At 35.4% G+C, this 15,529-nt stretch overlaps 1 protein-coding gene across 1 annotated transcript; it reads right to left on the minus strand.

The window, feature by feature from the left end:
- Positions 1-7,987: 7,987 nt before the first annotated feature.
- On the minus strand, positions 7,988-11,360 carry LOC128184955 (POU domain, class 3, transcription factor 4-like). The gene has a single exon (XM_052854606.1). It carries the CDS (start codon positions 11,219-11,221, stop codon positions 9,971-9,973), a length of 1,251 nt encoding a protein of 416 aa, XP_052710566.1. The 5' UTR covers positions 11,222-11,360; the 3' UTR covers positions 7,988-9,970.
- Positions 11,361-15,529: the final 4,169 nt, after the last annotated feature.

The following is a 15,529-nucleotide window of genomic DNA, read 5'->3' on the forward strand; positions in this document are numbered from 1 at the left end:
ATGAAAAAAAAAAGAAACGTTTAATAAATTCTAGCAATGCATCACAGAAACATCCTCCTCTACTAATTCTTGCCGGAAGAATTTGATTTTAACGGGAAGCAAAATAAATGCCAAAACAATAATTCGGGCAGACTCTTGACGATAACAAGGAAAAAGAACACCGGAAGTATTCGGGATGGGCTGGGAGGAGTTCGATAGTGTTGCTGTTTTCTTCTTTCCATCCTTTGGTCCAGCCTGCTGTTTTTCAATGTGTCAAAATATAAAGGATTTCTTGGTACACGTTCAGATCATTCATTATAACGTAAAAGTTCCTCGTACGTTTTTTTTTAATTATATTTTTCTATAAACCGCATGTTTCGTTAATAAAAACCTCAAGTTGAGCATCCTTAAGCATAGGATCTAATGCTTTTCATTATTAAGGAAATACCACACGGCACCAACACATTTTTATGTATGAAGTTTACATATAATTTACACGGGCAATGTACCAAGTCTTTCCGATTCTGCAAATTTAAACAAACAATTACGAACTAGTTAAGATTTGAAACTACTTCTCTGTATTTTTTAATCCCAGCTGGAGAACTAAATAACCCATACATTTGTACAATTGAGGTAAATAAACTGGAATAGGCTTTTAATGTCTGTAATGTCTTTATTATGTTTTCTAAGTAAATAAATGCTTAGTGTGTCGCTTTAATTTGGACCTCTTCACAGCGTTTGATGTTTGCACCCCCGCCAAAGCAAAGGACAATAAAAAAGGACTACACCGCAAATGTTGTGTCGGAATGGGAGATAAAGAACAGTAATTGGGCTTAAGGTGTATTCGCCAAGGTTATTGATCACTGGGCAAGCCTGGTTGCTCCGAAGATGGAGAAGTAGTAAGACATAGCTACCTTTAAAAATTTCTTATATCGTTGGACTAGTGTCCTCAAGTTCATAACAGTTATTTATTTTCATCAAGTTGACAAGTTTTACTTGATTTCCTCTTGATAAAAAAGCAGTTTTATAAAACAAAAACACCCTCTTTTTATTTTATTTTACCGCAGAGCAATGCGGTTTGTAACTCTGTGTTTGTTTGTAGAAATCCTAACTCTTTTTTTTCATTGTTTTTGGGTGCTTTATTAAACAATGATTTATATACCCAATATTTTTCAGCTTCTGGTGTTCATAAATGACAAGTATATTGTGATTCATGATCAGTGATGTCGTAAAACAGGTGAAATTTTGCGACAACGTGAAAATGGTACGCGGCGATGTTCCCGTTATCTTCTTTCTCTATCAACCCCCGTGCTGATCTCTTCTCCTTTCTACTTTCTCCATCTTTTACTGGCCTATAAAGAAAGAAAAAGTTAAATGATCGCCGTATCTACAGACCATGGACCATAAAATGATACGAATCGTGAAATACTTTTTTCAGAAGAACTCGAGCGTGAGTGTCGTCTTCAAACGTCGCCCATATTTCTCTAAAAATAAAACCAGGTTCGGTACACCAGCTTTGTATTTTTGATGCTTTTCCCTTTTAAACAAAAACTATATTTTTTTATCATCATTATTTAAAGCGAGAGATTTGTCTCGTGTTTCTCATTAATTAGCCTAACGATATGATAAGTCCGTATAATAAACAGTCGCAACGTATACATGTATCGAGCGACGAGTAAAGACATTGCCTGGATTCTGATAGGTCCGTTACGATCCGAAAGATATTGTTTTATTTCTCTTGGGACAAACCCGGGTCAATTTCTGAACGGCTCGCTTGGTAGATCAAGGATCCAACACGTCACTGCACCACACTCGCTGATCCGAACAAGTCTAGATAAAGGTGATACTGTTTCAGTCATTAATTGGATATTAAACCCTCCTTCTTCTGAAATTTATGTGCTAAAATGTAGTTTCTGTAGTTCTGAGGCTAAATAAAGTGTTCCCTCTCTCTTTCTCTCGCAAAACCGTTATTTGCTGTAACCTCAATTTTATTTTTTCGCAGGTATTAAATCCAAATCAATGAATTGGATTTAGGAAATTGGGTCTTTTTAATTTGATTTTGGAACAGATAAGGTGTGAAAATAGATTCCTATCGTTCATCTGTGTGTATTGAATGGGTATTAGCAAAGTGAAACGCTCGAATTGTATTCACATTGGAGAAAAGTGATAGTTCGATAACATTGCTGATTGCAACTTAATGGGGATAATTAATGTGTATTAAAGGTTTTAGACCTTAATGAAATATATGATTCGATCACTCGGAATCTCTTATATGTGTAATTTTTCTTAATCGTATAGCGAATAATCTGGTTATAATGTGTGACTATATAAACGCTGCATTTAACACCGATATCACGATTACGTACACGTAACTAATTACAACTAGAAATAATTACAAAATACATTTACATTGGGGAATTTTTTTTAACTAAAAGCAAGAAGAAGAAAAATTAACTGATTTAAGCATTTATACAAGCCGAAGAATTTATAGATACTGATATTTTAACCAATTAGTCAGTCTTTATTATTATTCAAATAAGTATCAAACAGATATGTGAAATAATACTGTGTATAGAAAGGTGCGAAAAAGATTTAACCTGTGAAATCATTGAAGCGTTTCCGTGTAAACAAGCTTTTATACAATAATTCTACTGCATTCTAATCAGAAAACAATTATGAATTCACATCAATTCACGCAAAAGGTCAAATGACAAAGAAGATCACTACCGGGTCGACCCGAAAGTGTAAACAAATACACGTGCTTGGCGATAGGAGCTGTTGGAAATCACACGCCGAGGGGTTTCCTCGCCGAGAGCTGTTTTGCATACATTTCTTGCAAATCTGTATATCATTTGCATGTTTTAAGGCATGAAAATTAATTAATTTTGGATTTTTTTTTTTCATCCCGCATTTATGTAATATATATTTTTTCGGTTAACAAATTAAATCCACGAGCATATTTAAATAGTATTATAATGAAACAATTAGTACATATTTAATACGTTTTTTTTTTAAATTAGTACGTTTTATGGTTTATATACTTAGTGAACTGGAAACATATTTCTTAAACTTATGAACTATACAATATTGATTAATGTGCGTGTCAGAGAAAAGATAGCATTGAAATTTTTCCTGATATTCATTTTTTCCAAATTTCCTTCGCAATGCGATGGATTTCCTTATAAATTTGTATAAAAAATGAATTTTTATCTGTGATGCAAATCAGAAATTCTTATATTGCTACACTTTGTCTTTTGTGATGAATTGATAATTCATATTATTTCATGCTCTGTCATGATTTTTATATGTAGATTAAATTAGAATTCAAACAACTGTGATAACACGCAATGTATTTTATTATTATTTTTTCCATGAATGAATTGATGGTTTCTAGAATAGTAAAATGCATATGAATAGAATATTCTAATTTCTTTATCGCTTCAGAAATCTTACTGCATATACATGGAAATCTGCAGTGATTCATTGTTAAATCATAGCTTTTTCTGAGTTTTTTTTTTATTTTATTTTAAAAATATCAGATAGTATCAAACTATTTTGAATGTGTATTACCACAAAGTAACTTGATAAAATTTGTATCTAATGCCATAAAACTTAAAAATAAAAAAAAAATCGTGGCATGAAATCAGTATATAAATTACATAATTTAAAAGCAAAATGCACTAAGCATACAACTTAAAATATGATTCCCTTCCTAGGTAGCTCAAGTAGCTCTAGATTTAGAGTCAGTATGTAAAACTTGTGCATTAAAAATGTGTATAAGCATCTAATGTTATGAGAAAAGGAGGGTGCTCTACTCTCTCATCATCAGTGGACAACATGAAAGTGGTCTGCGTTTGTTGATTGGTCTACTCCAAAGGGATTTCCTCAGTGTTCTCGACAAATATACGCGAGACATTGCGCGCTCTCGAAAAAACATATACCTACTTCTTCTGCATCGTAGGTGAACCTTGATCAAAGCCTTTTGCAGGCTTCTTCAGTATTTATTAGATTTTTTAATATGGTTAACAATAATAAAATTCAAAATAAACCGTCTGTGTTGAGAGCATCCATTTTCGCTTTAGATCATACCCTCTCTCAATTTTACTCTTCATACGTCGCAAAAATACTCGTTGAAAATTTTTATTGTTTTCGTTATAAAATCTCTGAGAGACCCTCTGACTGTCGCGCGCAATACAGACCGGGAACGATTTGAAAAATCAAAGGCCCCTAGTCAAATAGTTTTACGATTTCTCGCATTGTAAAAATGTGGCCTAGGATGTTACTACATCTCGCGGGACAACGAGGGATTCTATCGCACCTTGAGTATATACCTCACCTAATCAGGCTGTTGTTTTTCTTTCTTTGATGTTCAGATAAAATATTTTCCATTAAAACTTTTGAGAGATAAAGCCGAGATTATACTAAGTGCATCCGATGGTAATGGAAGTCGGGGTATAAATATTTGATACCATTTTATTGCATTAGACATTTTCCAAAAATGTTGAGTTTTAATGCACGTCTCAGCACATTTCAAATGGACTTCAGAAACAGAATAAAATATTTTATTTTTTTAAAAGGAGGGTGTGTGTGAGGGGGAGGGGGTGTTAGAAAATTTCAGCCTCCGGCATATGAAAGAACCCTCTTAGCAACACCTGCATCCGTCACTTGTCACGTGACTTCCATTTTGAGACCGGGGTCCATCGTTTAACTCAATCGTTAAAAAAAACTCTTCACTTGAACCCTGTGTAAGGTAAAGGGAGGAACCAAGATCGTGTTTACAAAAGCATCTTGTCAATTTTCACAGATTTCCAACTGCGATAAATGATTAGCTTCCGAACCCGAGGATGAAAAACCAAGTCCGGTCACGGCTATCTATACCAGTGACAATGCCGAGCCCGAGGCGATAGACGGACGGCCATAAACAGAGAATAACTTGTGACCCATATTAACGACATTCATCGGTTTCAGCTGACCTGATGTGGCCTGACACAGGCCCTTAGTTGTTGATAGTAGTATTTTTTTTATTATTGTAAAAGCGATGAACAGATCGTCTTCGTCAACACAGATCGGTGGTTTGCATGAATTACATGTAACTTATTTGCTATTCAATAATGGCAACAATGAGACTTGATTGTTTTTCGCTCAATATAAATTATTTTCATTATACAACATGCATGTGTATCTGTAGTTTTTAGTAACCAGCTTGGAAAAATTGCAAGAAAATTGTATAAAATTATTTCATTTGTTTGGTTTCTATCTGAATTCATGTTTGGAATTTGTAACAATTATAGACTACATTTATAATAAATAGCACAACCACAGCTTTCCAAGTCATCTGCATAGTTTCAAACTCGATGCTTTTCCAAAAAAAAAAAAATACTACAGTAACTATCATATTTACTATATGTTCATCAAGGTGTATCCCTCCTTTTCTCTGCCTAATTACCATATAGACCGGGGTGCACTCTGTCTCTATATGACGGTTGTTATGTAAAACATGTCAAGATGATGATCCATTTCTATACCTGATGTTTGATAGTGCATTCAACTCTTGTGTTACATCGGGGATCAATAACTGTATTTCTGTGGTCAAAAATCGAGGTGTGTGACATAGATTTTTGTTACAGATACACATATTGGTGACATCGGGTAGTAGATACATACACATTGTATTTGATTATCTCTTCCTTTTTTGTCGCTAGTGAACAGAATTATCTTCTAGATGTAATGGAGAGCGCCAAATAATCTGTAAACGATATATGGACTTATCTATTATATCACACATACCACATATTTAAATGAAGTCTAATGTATTCATGTTGGTTAATATTTTCTGGGTAATCTTTAAAAATTATCACGGCATATGTTTGTTATATTGATTTCGTTCTCTTTTCTTTTCTAGGATTTCTAGACTTCGTTATTATTAATTTGCAACTTCTCTGAATTAATTCATTTACATCAACTAATACATTATTGGTTTGAATTATTTATTTGTTATAAATTAATCTTCTTATATGAGCCCCAGTGAGTTTTGAAAGATAGGACGTATATATTGTATGCGTTTCTCCTCAATGGCCATTATTAGAAATCAGAGTCCGTTTTGGCAGTAAAATATATACTAGTACATCTTATATAACATCTCATTACACTGTTGTAGACTTATCTAAATTAGAAATATCAATTCCCCCAGACTTTGAAAACGATTCGCTGCTTAGGAATCCTGGTGGGCTTAGAAGAATTAAGTGCCAACCAATCCTAGATGAGGAATCAATCCATGCACAGAGAAGTCCAATTTAGCTATTCGACTCTACAACCGCGATAACATATATATATATATATATATATATATATATATATATATATATATATATATATATATATATATATATATATACGAGGTTCTCTTTTTTTCCTGGTGGGGACCATTTTGCATGGGTGCTTAATTATCGATTTTAATATTAACCATGCACCAAATTTTGCTGCTTAAATGCTCGATACATTTCGTTTGAATTTTTTGTTAATGGACAAAGTTTCTTAAAGTCATCAGTTAAATTCATAAGAAGATAACAAAACTTGATAATTGAGTTGAGATGCAATAATTATTCGATTAAATTATTCGGTTAAATACCTTCATGAAAAATATATGTATATACGTTTTCGAAGAAGGAAAAAAATACAACCTGTTGGTAATTTTTTTAGATCATGGGTGTAATGCCGTGAGTCAATATTTACAGAGAAATGATTATTTCAAAACCGATTAATTCTAGTCAGGTTTGTATCCATTTAAACGGAAGAGAAATAATTGCAACATTAGGTAGATTTTGCTTGATAAATCGCTACGGAGAGAGAGAGAAAAAAATTAACGAGATGAAATGGTACCTAATGTCTTTCGAATTTCTTAACCAACTCACTTCAGTAATTGATTTAAAGACCAATTTATAGAAATACACCCCAAAAAATTATATCTGCAATTAGAAATTTTTTCTTGTAGGTATATATATTGTACATTTAATATGTAGTAGATCGTAAGAAAAATAGTATAAACTTATGCGAAGTTTTTTTTAAAAGAATCATTTATTGCTAATTGGTATGCTATTTATTGAACAATTAGGTTTCGACGGAGTATCAACAGAAATATATATTTCAACCATGTTTTAAGTTTTATGAAAATAAAGTAAAATTTAAAACTTTAAAATTTCTGTTTAGTGTTTGCATTGCAAACTTTAACCATTCTTAGAAAATGGAGATCTCTATTCGTATGTACAACACGCATTATATAGACAGTGCATATAACTCTCTTATAGTCGTGTTTTAAGTTTAACTCTTCTGATAATGATTTCTTTGTTTATAGTCTTCTCACATTGAACTCGCAGGTATATGGCGGTGAGCTGATAGTAAATTGTAGTGAAGTACTGGATGTATCACCATATTCATCTTTTTGGTAAATAGCTCAAGAGCAGAGGGTGTGAAGGCGTGAAGTCTAATCGTTAACACAGAGACTTTCCGGCTTGTTAACTTTGAGACATATAATACGTTTTAGTAGAAGAGAGAGGGGGAAATATTGTTTTTATTTCTCCTGCGGTTTGACCATGCTGATATAGCAATCGGGGTCTTCACAAAGTTTGATATACTTAATTAGGAAACCCTTCATCCTGCGGAGGGTAACCGGATTAATTCCGGCCGTGATAAGCCAGCGAAGAAAGTACATTATTGGGGCTTATAATATAATAGATAATTTAAGGAACGAAGGAGGCGGAAGCATGGTTCTTGAGCGATTTAGAATTAAACCATGTGCATCGAAAAATATCGTCGCCATTAAAAAAGAAGATTTACACCTAAGAGTAAAAATGTGACGTTTTAGTTCAAATGAGAACTGAAAATAAGCACATTAATCTTCGCTATACTCAGTCATATTATTTGTGAAAATGCTTTTTAGAAAAATCCACATGTGACTCGTTTAACTGACAAAATAACTTCCTGAAAAGTTATGTCAGAATAAAATAAAACATTGTCTCACATTTGTAAAAAATATTTATTATACTGGCAAAAATTCCAATATAGTATACATTCTCATGGCAAATAAAAACATCGGCAAAATTCCAGTGTAAAATTGTCCCCTTGCACTCATACGGGCTCTTCGTGATAACAAGGCGAAAATAAAAGAGAAAGAAAGAAAGAAAAAAAATATTCCATAAGAAATTAAGAGGTCAGATTCTTCCCAGAAAACAAATTATTATTTTTATCAACGTTTTGCTCTAATTGACGGGCCATTGTAGGGGTAGAAATAAAGATTGATTTTGTTTTTAGATGACGTCGATGTCGTCTGCTGTGTGAGGGCTATTCGCGCCCTAGCCCAGTGATAGTTTAATCTTCCACCCTATCTGCCTCATTAGTTCGTATCTGCATCACCAATGCACGCATAATTTGCCACAAATTTACAAATATCAACATTAAATTAGCCTAGCATGATAATGCACTTTGAACACCGATTATAGAGTCTTTCAGACACGATACACATTTTCCCCCTATGTAAACTTTATGCCAAAGGAGGGAAAACACATCACAAACATTTTTTTTTTCATATTGTATAAAAATTGTACTGAATTTTAAAAAAATCAAAGATTTTTCAAAAATAATAAAATCATATATTATAAATACAAATAAATTAATGTTAGGAGGGTTTTTTTCCCCCATCATCATCGAATTAGTGAGCCTTAGCTGAAGAAGATCTCTGTTTATATTAGAAAAGCAAATATTTTTTATCTCATTCAACAAGTACACCAGCTTGTTTAAGAAGGGAGAGTGGGGAAGAATCATATTGCCCTCCTCTCCCAGTCATTGTGAATATTTACCCAGCGAATTACTCAGACGGCAAACCATGACTTTTCTTCTTAAAACCAATTTTCTCTCAAAGCAATGTTGTGTAAATGTTTAATGCTGTTAAATACAGACGGCGATACGAAATCTTCATCGTTCACGGAACAAATATATCAGATATAATTTCTGCCCAAATGATTTTCTCAAATATTTATGAAAAAAATTTGGATTTTTTTTTAAGCCAGGGTAAAAAGAGATATTGAAAAACTAAAAGTGAAAGTAGAGGAAGAAATCTTCAAAATAGTGTTGTCATTATTCAGACAAAAAAAAATTAAAATAAGATAAACCCACAGAACTGGAATAGTACAAATATTTTTATAATTACCCTATTATCTTTGTTACAAAAGATGGATAAAGTTTTGTCCATTCCATCCAATGGGGAAAAACAACAGAAGTTGAAAGTTAATAATAAAATTGGCACTTTTTGACAAATTATCCAGTTTATGCACACAGAAACTGCCATCCATAGGAACGAATTCTTTTCTTCTCTCTATCTCTCGGAATCCGCGGAAACGAACAAAAAAAACAAGGATATATAGGAATATTTAAAGACACTCACTCAGCAACACGGAAAAACACACATACAAAAGTTAGAATCAAATTCTGCTTTCTGCTTCGCATATAAATATGAAAACACGAACAATCGCAAACACATATATGGCATAAATATTTTGTTCTCTCCATGATCAGGTCATTTTTTTTCTTCATTATTTTTGCACTCTTGACCAGGGTTTATCGTAGCACATCGCAGCAGTAACAGCCATCAAACATCAAACGTCTGACGGGGGCCTGTTCAAGCATAGACCATCACGCGCTTATTATCGCCATCTTCGTCATCGTCTTCTTCTTCTCCCAAGAACAGTGGACATCATCGATTTAAGCTACCATCGCAGTCGACGGAGAAGGGGGAGGAAGATGTACCTCTTCATTGACCGTCTCTTCATCCAAACGGAAGACCCCCGTGTAGAATTCCGGAGGAAGAGGTTGTTGAGATCGCAGGACGAGTAAGAATGGGGGGTTTGGTGGCGAGATTTTTGTGGCTTCAGAAGAAGGTATATCGTGAGGAGATTAAAAAAAACCAAAAACAAACAAACAACGGATGTTAGAATGCTAGTCAGTGCGTCGGGGAATGGTTCTGTGTGTTATAATGAGGATGTCCACCTGACTGTGGGTTATGAGCGTTCAGTAACTGTCCTACGGAATGATAATTCGGTGACATTAAAGTCTGTGAGGAGGACACTGCCATATTGAGTCCGGTATGTTCAGAGCCATTCATGGCACCGTTGGGCCGTGATTGTAAAGGGCTATCCGCCCGGGAACTTCCATCCTCACTATCAGGCATGATGATCTCCCCATTCGCACCTATCTGGCCGGGAGGAGTCATCCGTTTCTCCTTTTGTCGCCTGTTACAGAACCAAACCCGGACCACTTCTTTCTCCAGTTGTAATTGTTCTGCTAGTTGAGAAATTTCCTGCGCGGCAGGTTTAGGTTGTTTCATAAAGTGATTTTCTAGCGCACCTTTCACAGTCACTTCTATGCTCGTTCTCTTCTTCCGTTTTCTGCCCTGGGCCGCGATTTTGTCTATACTTGTGGTTGAGCCAGTGGTGGAATCTGCCTCCTCGAGCCATTTTTGTAGTAGAGGCTTTAACTTGCACATGTTCTTAAAACTTAACTGAAGAGCTTCAAAACGACAAATCGTGGTCTGACTGAAAACATTACCGTATAAGGTTCCGAGTGCGAGTCCAACATCGGCTTGAGTAAATCCCAATTTTATCCTCCTCTGCTTGAACTGTTTAGCGAAGGCTTCTAGGTCGTCTGATGACGGGGCGTCGTCGTCCGAGGGGGTGTGTTGGTCCAGGTCGTGATCTGGGTCCCTCATGGCGTGGGGGAGTTGGTGGGGGGACAACATTCCGTTGAGGGGGACTCCGTACCCGTGGTGCTGTAACTGGCCACCGCCATTTAAGTGTGTACCGGGAATGGGGGTATTCCAGCCGTGAGGAGCGTGGATTTGTTGTGGACCCCGATGATGAAGGGTAACTTGATGGCCCATTTCATTGCCTTGACCCGGTTTAATGTCTCGGGTGTCCCGGACAAAATTGTCTCTTAAATCCCGCATATCATGTAACTGAGGCATCCCCGTGTTCCAAGAATCCGCACTGGTTGGGATGCCCCAGTGACCGTTAAAATGTCCATTTTGCACCTGAGGAGGCATGTATTTGAGTTCCTGAATATCGGTCCTATGAATATACTGGGGCTGCTGGCCCACAGAACACTGCATTCCATGAACCGGGTCCCCGAGGGGTGAATTCAGGGAAGGAGGGGTGCCGGGCATGTAAAGTCCAGCGCTAGTAGCCATGGTCATCATGAATTCAGCTCTTGTAGAAGCTCCACATTAAATTGTTATAAGAAGTCGTTCTACATAAGTTAATACTGATCTGAATTGCAAAACGCAGCGCCCTGGTGCTTTACGTTATGTTAATGCGAATCAACAACTATCAGGACCTGGTCATATTATCAACGGTGTGACGGATGTCGCCCTCCAAACGCGCTCCCATTGGCTGCGAAATTCTTGATTGACAAAAGGGCCTAGATTATATTACGGTGCGAATTTCTGATTGGCTGGTCCAATACACGGGGGGTCGGTCCTATACGGCGCGGGGACAGGACTATCGCCATGTGCGACTCGATAATTAAATTGTGCCTAAACAAACAGTTTTTTCTATTGTTTGAATTTGAAAATAAATAAAATTAGAATAAACAAAATTATAGAGCTTCTTCGGCCATTATGTGGAGATTTTTTAGCAAATATATGGCAATATTTGTGAGGAAGTCATGTTATTTGAGAAATGAGACTGTCTCAATTATGTGCAATAATTGTCGAAACGTAAACATGTGTGTCGATACAAGGATTACTAATAAAATGGAAAGGCGGCAGGTATATCATATATTTTGATTCTATCGCATGGATGAGCACCACATAGGTCGCGCCGATAATAAGGAAAATAAAAAAAACTCAGGTAAAGAGAGAGAGAGAGAGAGAGAGAGAGAGAGAGAGAGAGAGAGAGAGAGAGAGAGATTAAAATGCATCCCGTAACTATTATAATGAAGTTACAAAAATTTAACCAAAATTCAATCATTAAAAAATTTATTCACAAACACTTCCAACTTGCTGATGGGGAATTTTGAACGACTATAATATCAGCTGAAAATGTCCCTCGACTATAAGTTTTTCATATTTTTCGTTCACTGAAGCGAAATCTCGTAGCAATTCTCGTGTGTCGATTTATTATCAATCTACACATTTTTGCGCCCTTATTGCTGTCGGCATTATATATATGATGTGTACGCAGAGAGTAAGTTGGTACTTATCTTGATAATATTTTCTAAACTCTAATGGTTTCTTTTGTTATGTTTGCCTTTGTGTTCTTATACACCTGTAACTTTTTTAAATTGAGAGTTTGCAATTTTGTTTCATGACCCCCATCTTCCCATTTGCAACTACATGTATGTGCATATATATATATTTTAACTGTTTCCACATTAACTTTCTGAAAATAAAAAAATAATCATTCGTTAATTTATTTGCAAATCGATTTAATCTTTTAAAAAAATTCAACATGTAATTTACAAAAAACGCTATTTAACAAAAATCGAGTTAAATTTTATATTTCCATTATGTCATAATGTTACGTTATCATATTAGACAATTCCCTTTGTTCGAAATTCCTATAGCCTCCCCAAAAGTATATAAAAATCCGATACGTTTAAAATATCTATAATTCACAATTGTCGGCCGTATCATTCCCAATCTTGCCTTGCAATTTGCCTATGTCATCTGACTATTAAACTTCACGCCGTATATAATTTGACTCGCTCCGCAAGACATCTAAATTCTTCTTATTTTTTACCCCTTGTTCCCTTCTTCTTGAAATCCCAGTTTTAAAAAATAATACAAACAAACAAATATGGAGGATTAATAGATAGCTATAGAATTTAATGAATCTCTCAATGCAGTGCTCGAATCAACCGAAGTAAATGATCTGATTAAAAACCATTATTTTGATCAAGTAACCGTGATTTTAAGCGGAGGATGACAAAACTACTTGCGATCAAGTTTTATGAGTTAGGACCACGGGTAGTTTGAATTACTAGAGGTGTCACATATCCCCTGTGATTAAAAAAGATCTCTCATTACATTTTATATATGAAGGAGGAAAAGAAAAAAAAAAGAAAAAATATCACACAAACCGCTAGGATAGGGTAAGGTGTATTTAAAGAAAAAAGAATAGCTTTGTTCCTGGAGCGGTGTTCAAAAACCGCCATTTGCGAATAAAAGCCCTCCTAAAACATTTGATATGTATCGGTTCACCAGACGTACTAACATTTCTGTGCAGTGTGCAGCTAAAGGTTGATATCGAATCATATTTTAATGACTGTCAGTGACACCATCTTGAATTTATCAAGACCAATTTATTCTTTAATTTCTGTCATTAGAAAAAGATTTTTTGCAGCGGGGATCCCCGTAGAATAAGAATCTGTTTCATTGTTATTACAATGATGGCAAACTTCCTATCCGAAACATCTTCAAGAAATCCGTGTGTGAATGTACTTAAAATTACCGTGACCTTTTCTATGATTGCAAACTAATATTGAACTTTCTTCCTTTACTTCTTCAAGGCATATTTTCCCTGAAACATTGTAAATTTTGTGTCAATATCCAAAGTAAACTATAATGCAAATTTTAACCTTTCTTAATTATGCAAATGTCTGTCACAGCAGAGCCTCGTAGCAGACACTTCAAGAAAAAAAAGTTCGAGAGAGAGAGAGGAAACAGAAACATGCGTTTCTTTCTTAATATTGCCCCAAACCGAATAGCAACCCATGAGAAAGAAGGAGGGCCAAAAAATCAATTGATCTGTTTCATTATAACGCTTTGACCAGCGAAGCATATAAGTAGCGCAACGGGGACACGTCAGTTAGACCATTGTGTCGAATTTGGTCCATGCTTTACTGGCACAGAACTGGGGGGATTTGGCAAGCTTCATCCCCGCTAAATTAGGTTGTTACAGGGGACTGGTCTTTGACATAACTTCTCATCCCCAACAACCAATCGCAAACTAATTTTATTGACACTTGTGTCTGTTCTCGTCTGCTACAATCAGGAATTCGCGCGCGCTTGGATATCCTTTGGAATTCTGAGAGACCTGATCTTATTAGAGACTTGATTCGAGAGCAAAATTTTCTCAAATTCATTTGCATTAAATAAAAAAAAACCTACACCAACGAATAAATCCATATGGCAAACTTATTTTAAAACTCTTTAACTTTCGAATTATTTTAAATTTTATTTCAACCTTTTCAAAAACCAAAAATACTTAGCTTTATTTGATAAGATAAATCAAGGAGACTATGCTACATGTACATGTACCTTAATTAGATCAACACAAAAATTAAATTTCTTTTCATTTCGAGGAATTGGTTTAAAACTTTTGAAAACAGTAGCAAATTCAGATCGAAATTGGGAAGAAGTTGTCATATTTTCTACTTGTTTATTCCATTACGCAAGGCATCATCTACGGTAGCTTTAGCAGACGTATATATATAACCGCTTGTTTATTGGGATCGGTCGGGTGGCACGTGGCAGAAGAAATCGCCATGTCAGTTTCCGCAAGACCGCTTCCGTCTGCAGCCGAAGATGTCAGAATACATTTCAAGGAATTTGCAGATTCGCAGATAACAATACCCCTGCTGTGAAAGACAATGTGAACATAGCAAATTGTCGTCTGTGTCAAAACGCGGTTTGCAACTCCGTGTTCCCGAGTCACACGGGGTAAATTAACTAGCAAAGAAGATCTGTATCATTAGCCCCAACTGAATTCAAAATTATTGACTTGCTTGTTCCTAATAATCTTCCTCCCAACCCTTTACTCTTTTCTTAGAAATGATTTTAATCAAATGCTTTTCTATTAATTTATGTGCAAGGAACGGATGAATTTTTATTTTTTATTCGACAAATTTTATCTATCTTTCATATTATTAACTATTTTTCCAATCGCTCAGACTATGTCCTCACCATTGCGTGTTAGTTCATCATAAAAAAAAAATATCTTTTCTTTCGATCGCGTGAAAATAAATTTGCCCGTTAAGGCAAACGTTTAGCAAGTGATTTTCCACATAATCAAGCGTGACACAGAAGAAATTGTCAAAAGTTTGCCAAATTACAACGGAGCAGGCCCGAAGATACTGAACAGCTTTGAAGCAGCCGACTTTATCGGGATTCTATTTGGCTTCCGAGCAAAAAAGCATGCTGATTTATTGGGGAGAGGAATCGCTGGGGAGGATGAAGGAGCAACCATAGAAAAAGGTGTAAGGACGAGATTTTCGAGTTTTGATGCTTTGGTTTCGTGTCATTCGGTTCGCATTGTTTACCGCTACTTAATTGGTGTGAAATAGGAAGATGGAGTTTTCAATAAGCCCCAAACCACATAATGCACACACCTTTTAACTTTCAATTAAGTAGATCGTTTGATTTGCCTCGAGATGAAAAACATGCTTCACATTCTTACTAGGGTATACAATTTGCTATGCACGTGCATTGACTTTTATAGAAAAGTCTTAACATTTTCAAAAATTGGATTGCTTTGTAGTTATAACCGTTTGCCCTGAGTAGTCA

The sequence above is a fragment of the Crassostrea angulata genome, chromosome 5, assembly GCF_025612915.1.
Source record: "Crassostrea angulata isolate pt1a10 chromosome 5, ASM2561291v2, whole genome shotgun sequence".
NCBI classification, from domain to species: Eukaryota; Metazoa; Mollusca; class Bivalvia; order Ostreida; family Ostreidae; genus Magallana; species Magallana angulata.

What these genes read in the sequence shown, in the direction of transcription:
- LOC128184955 (XM_052854606.1), bottom strand. Translation starts at nt 11,221, where the DNA reads ATGATGACCATGGCTACTAGCGCTGGACTTTACATGCCCGGCACCCCT.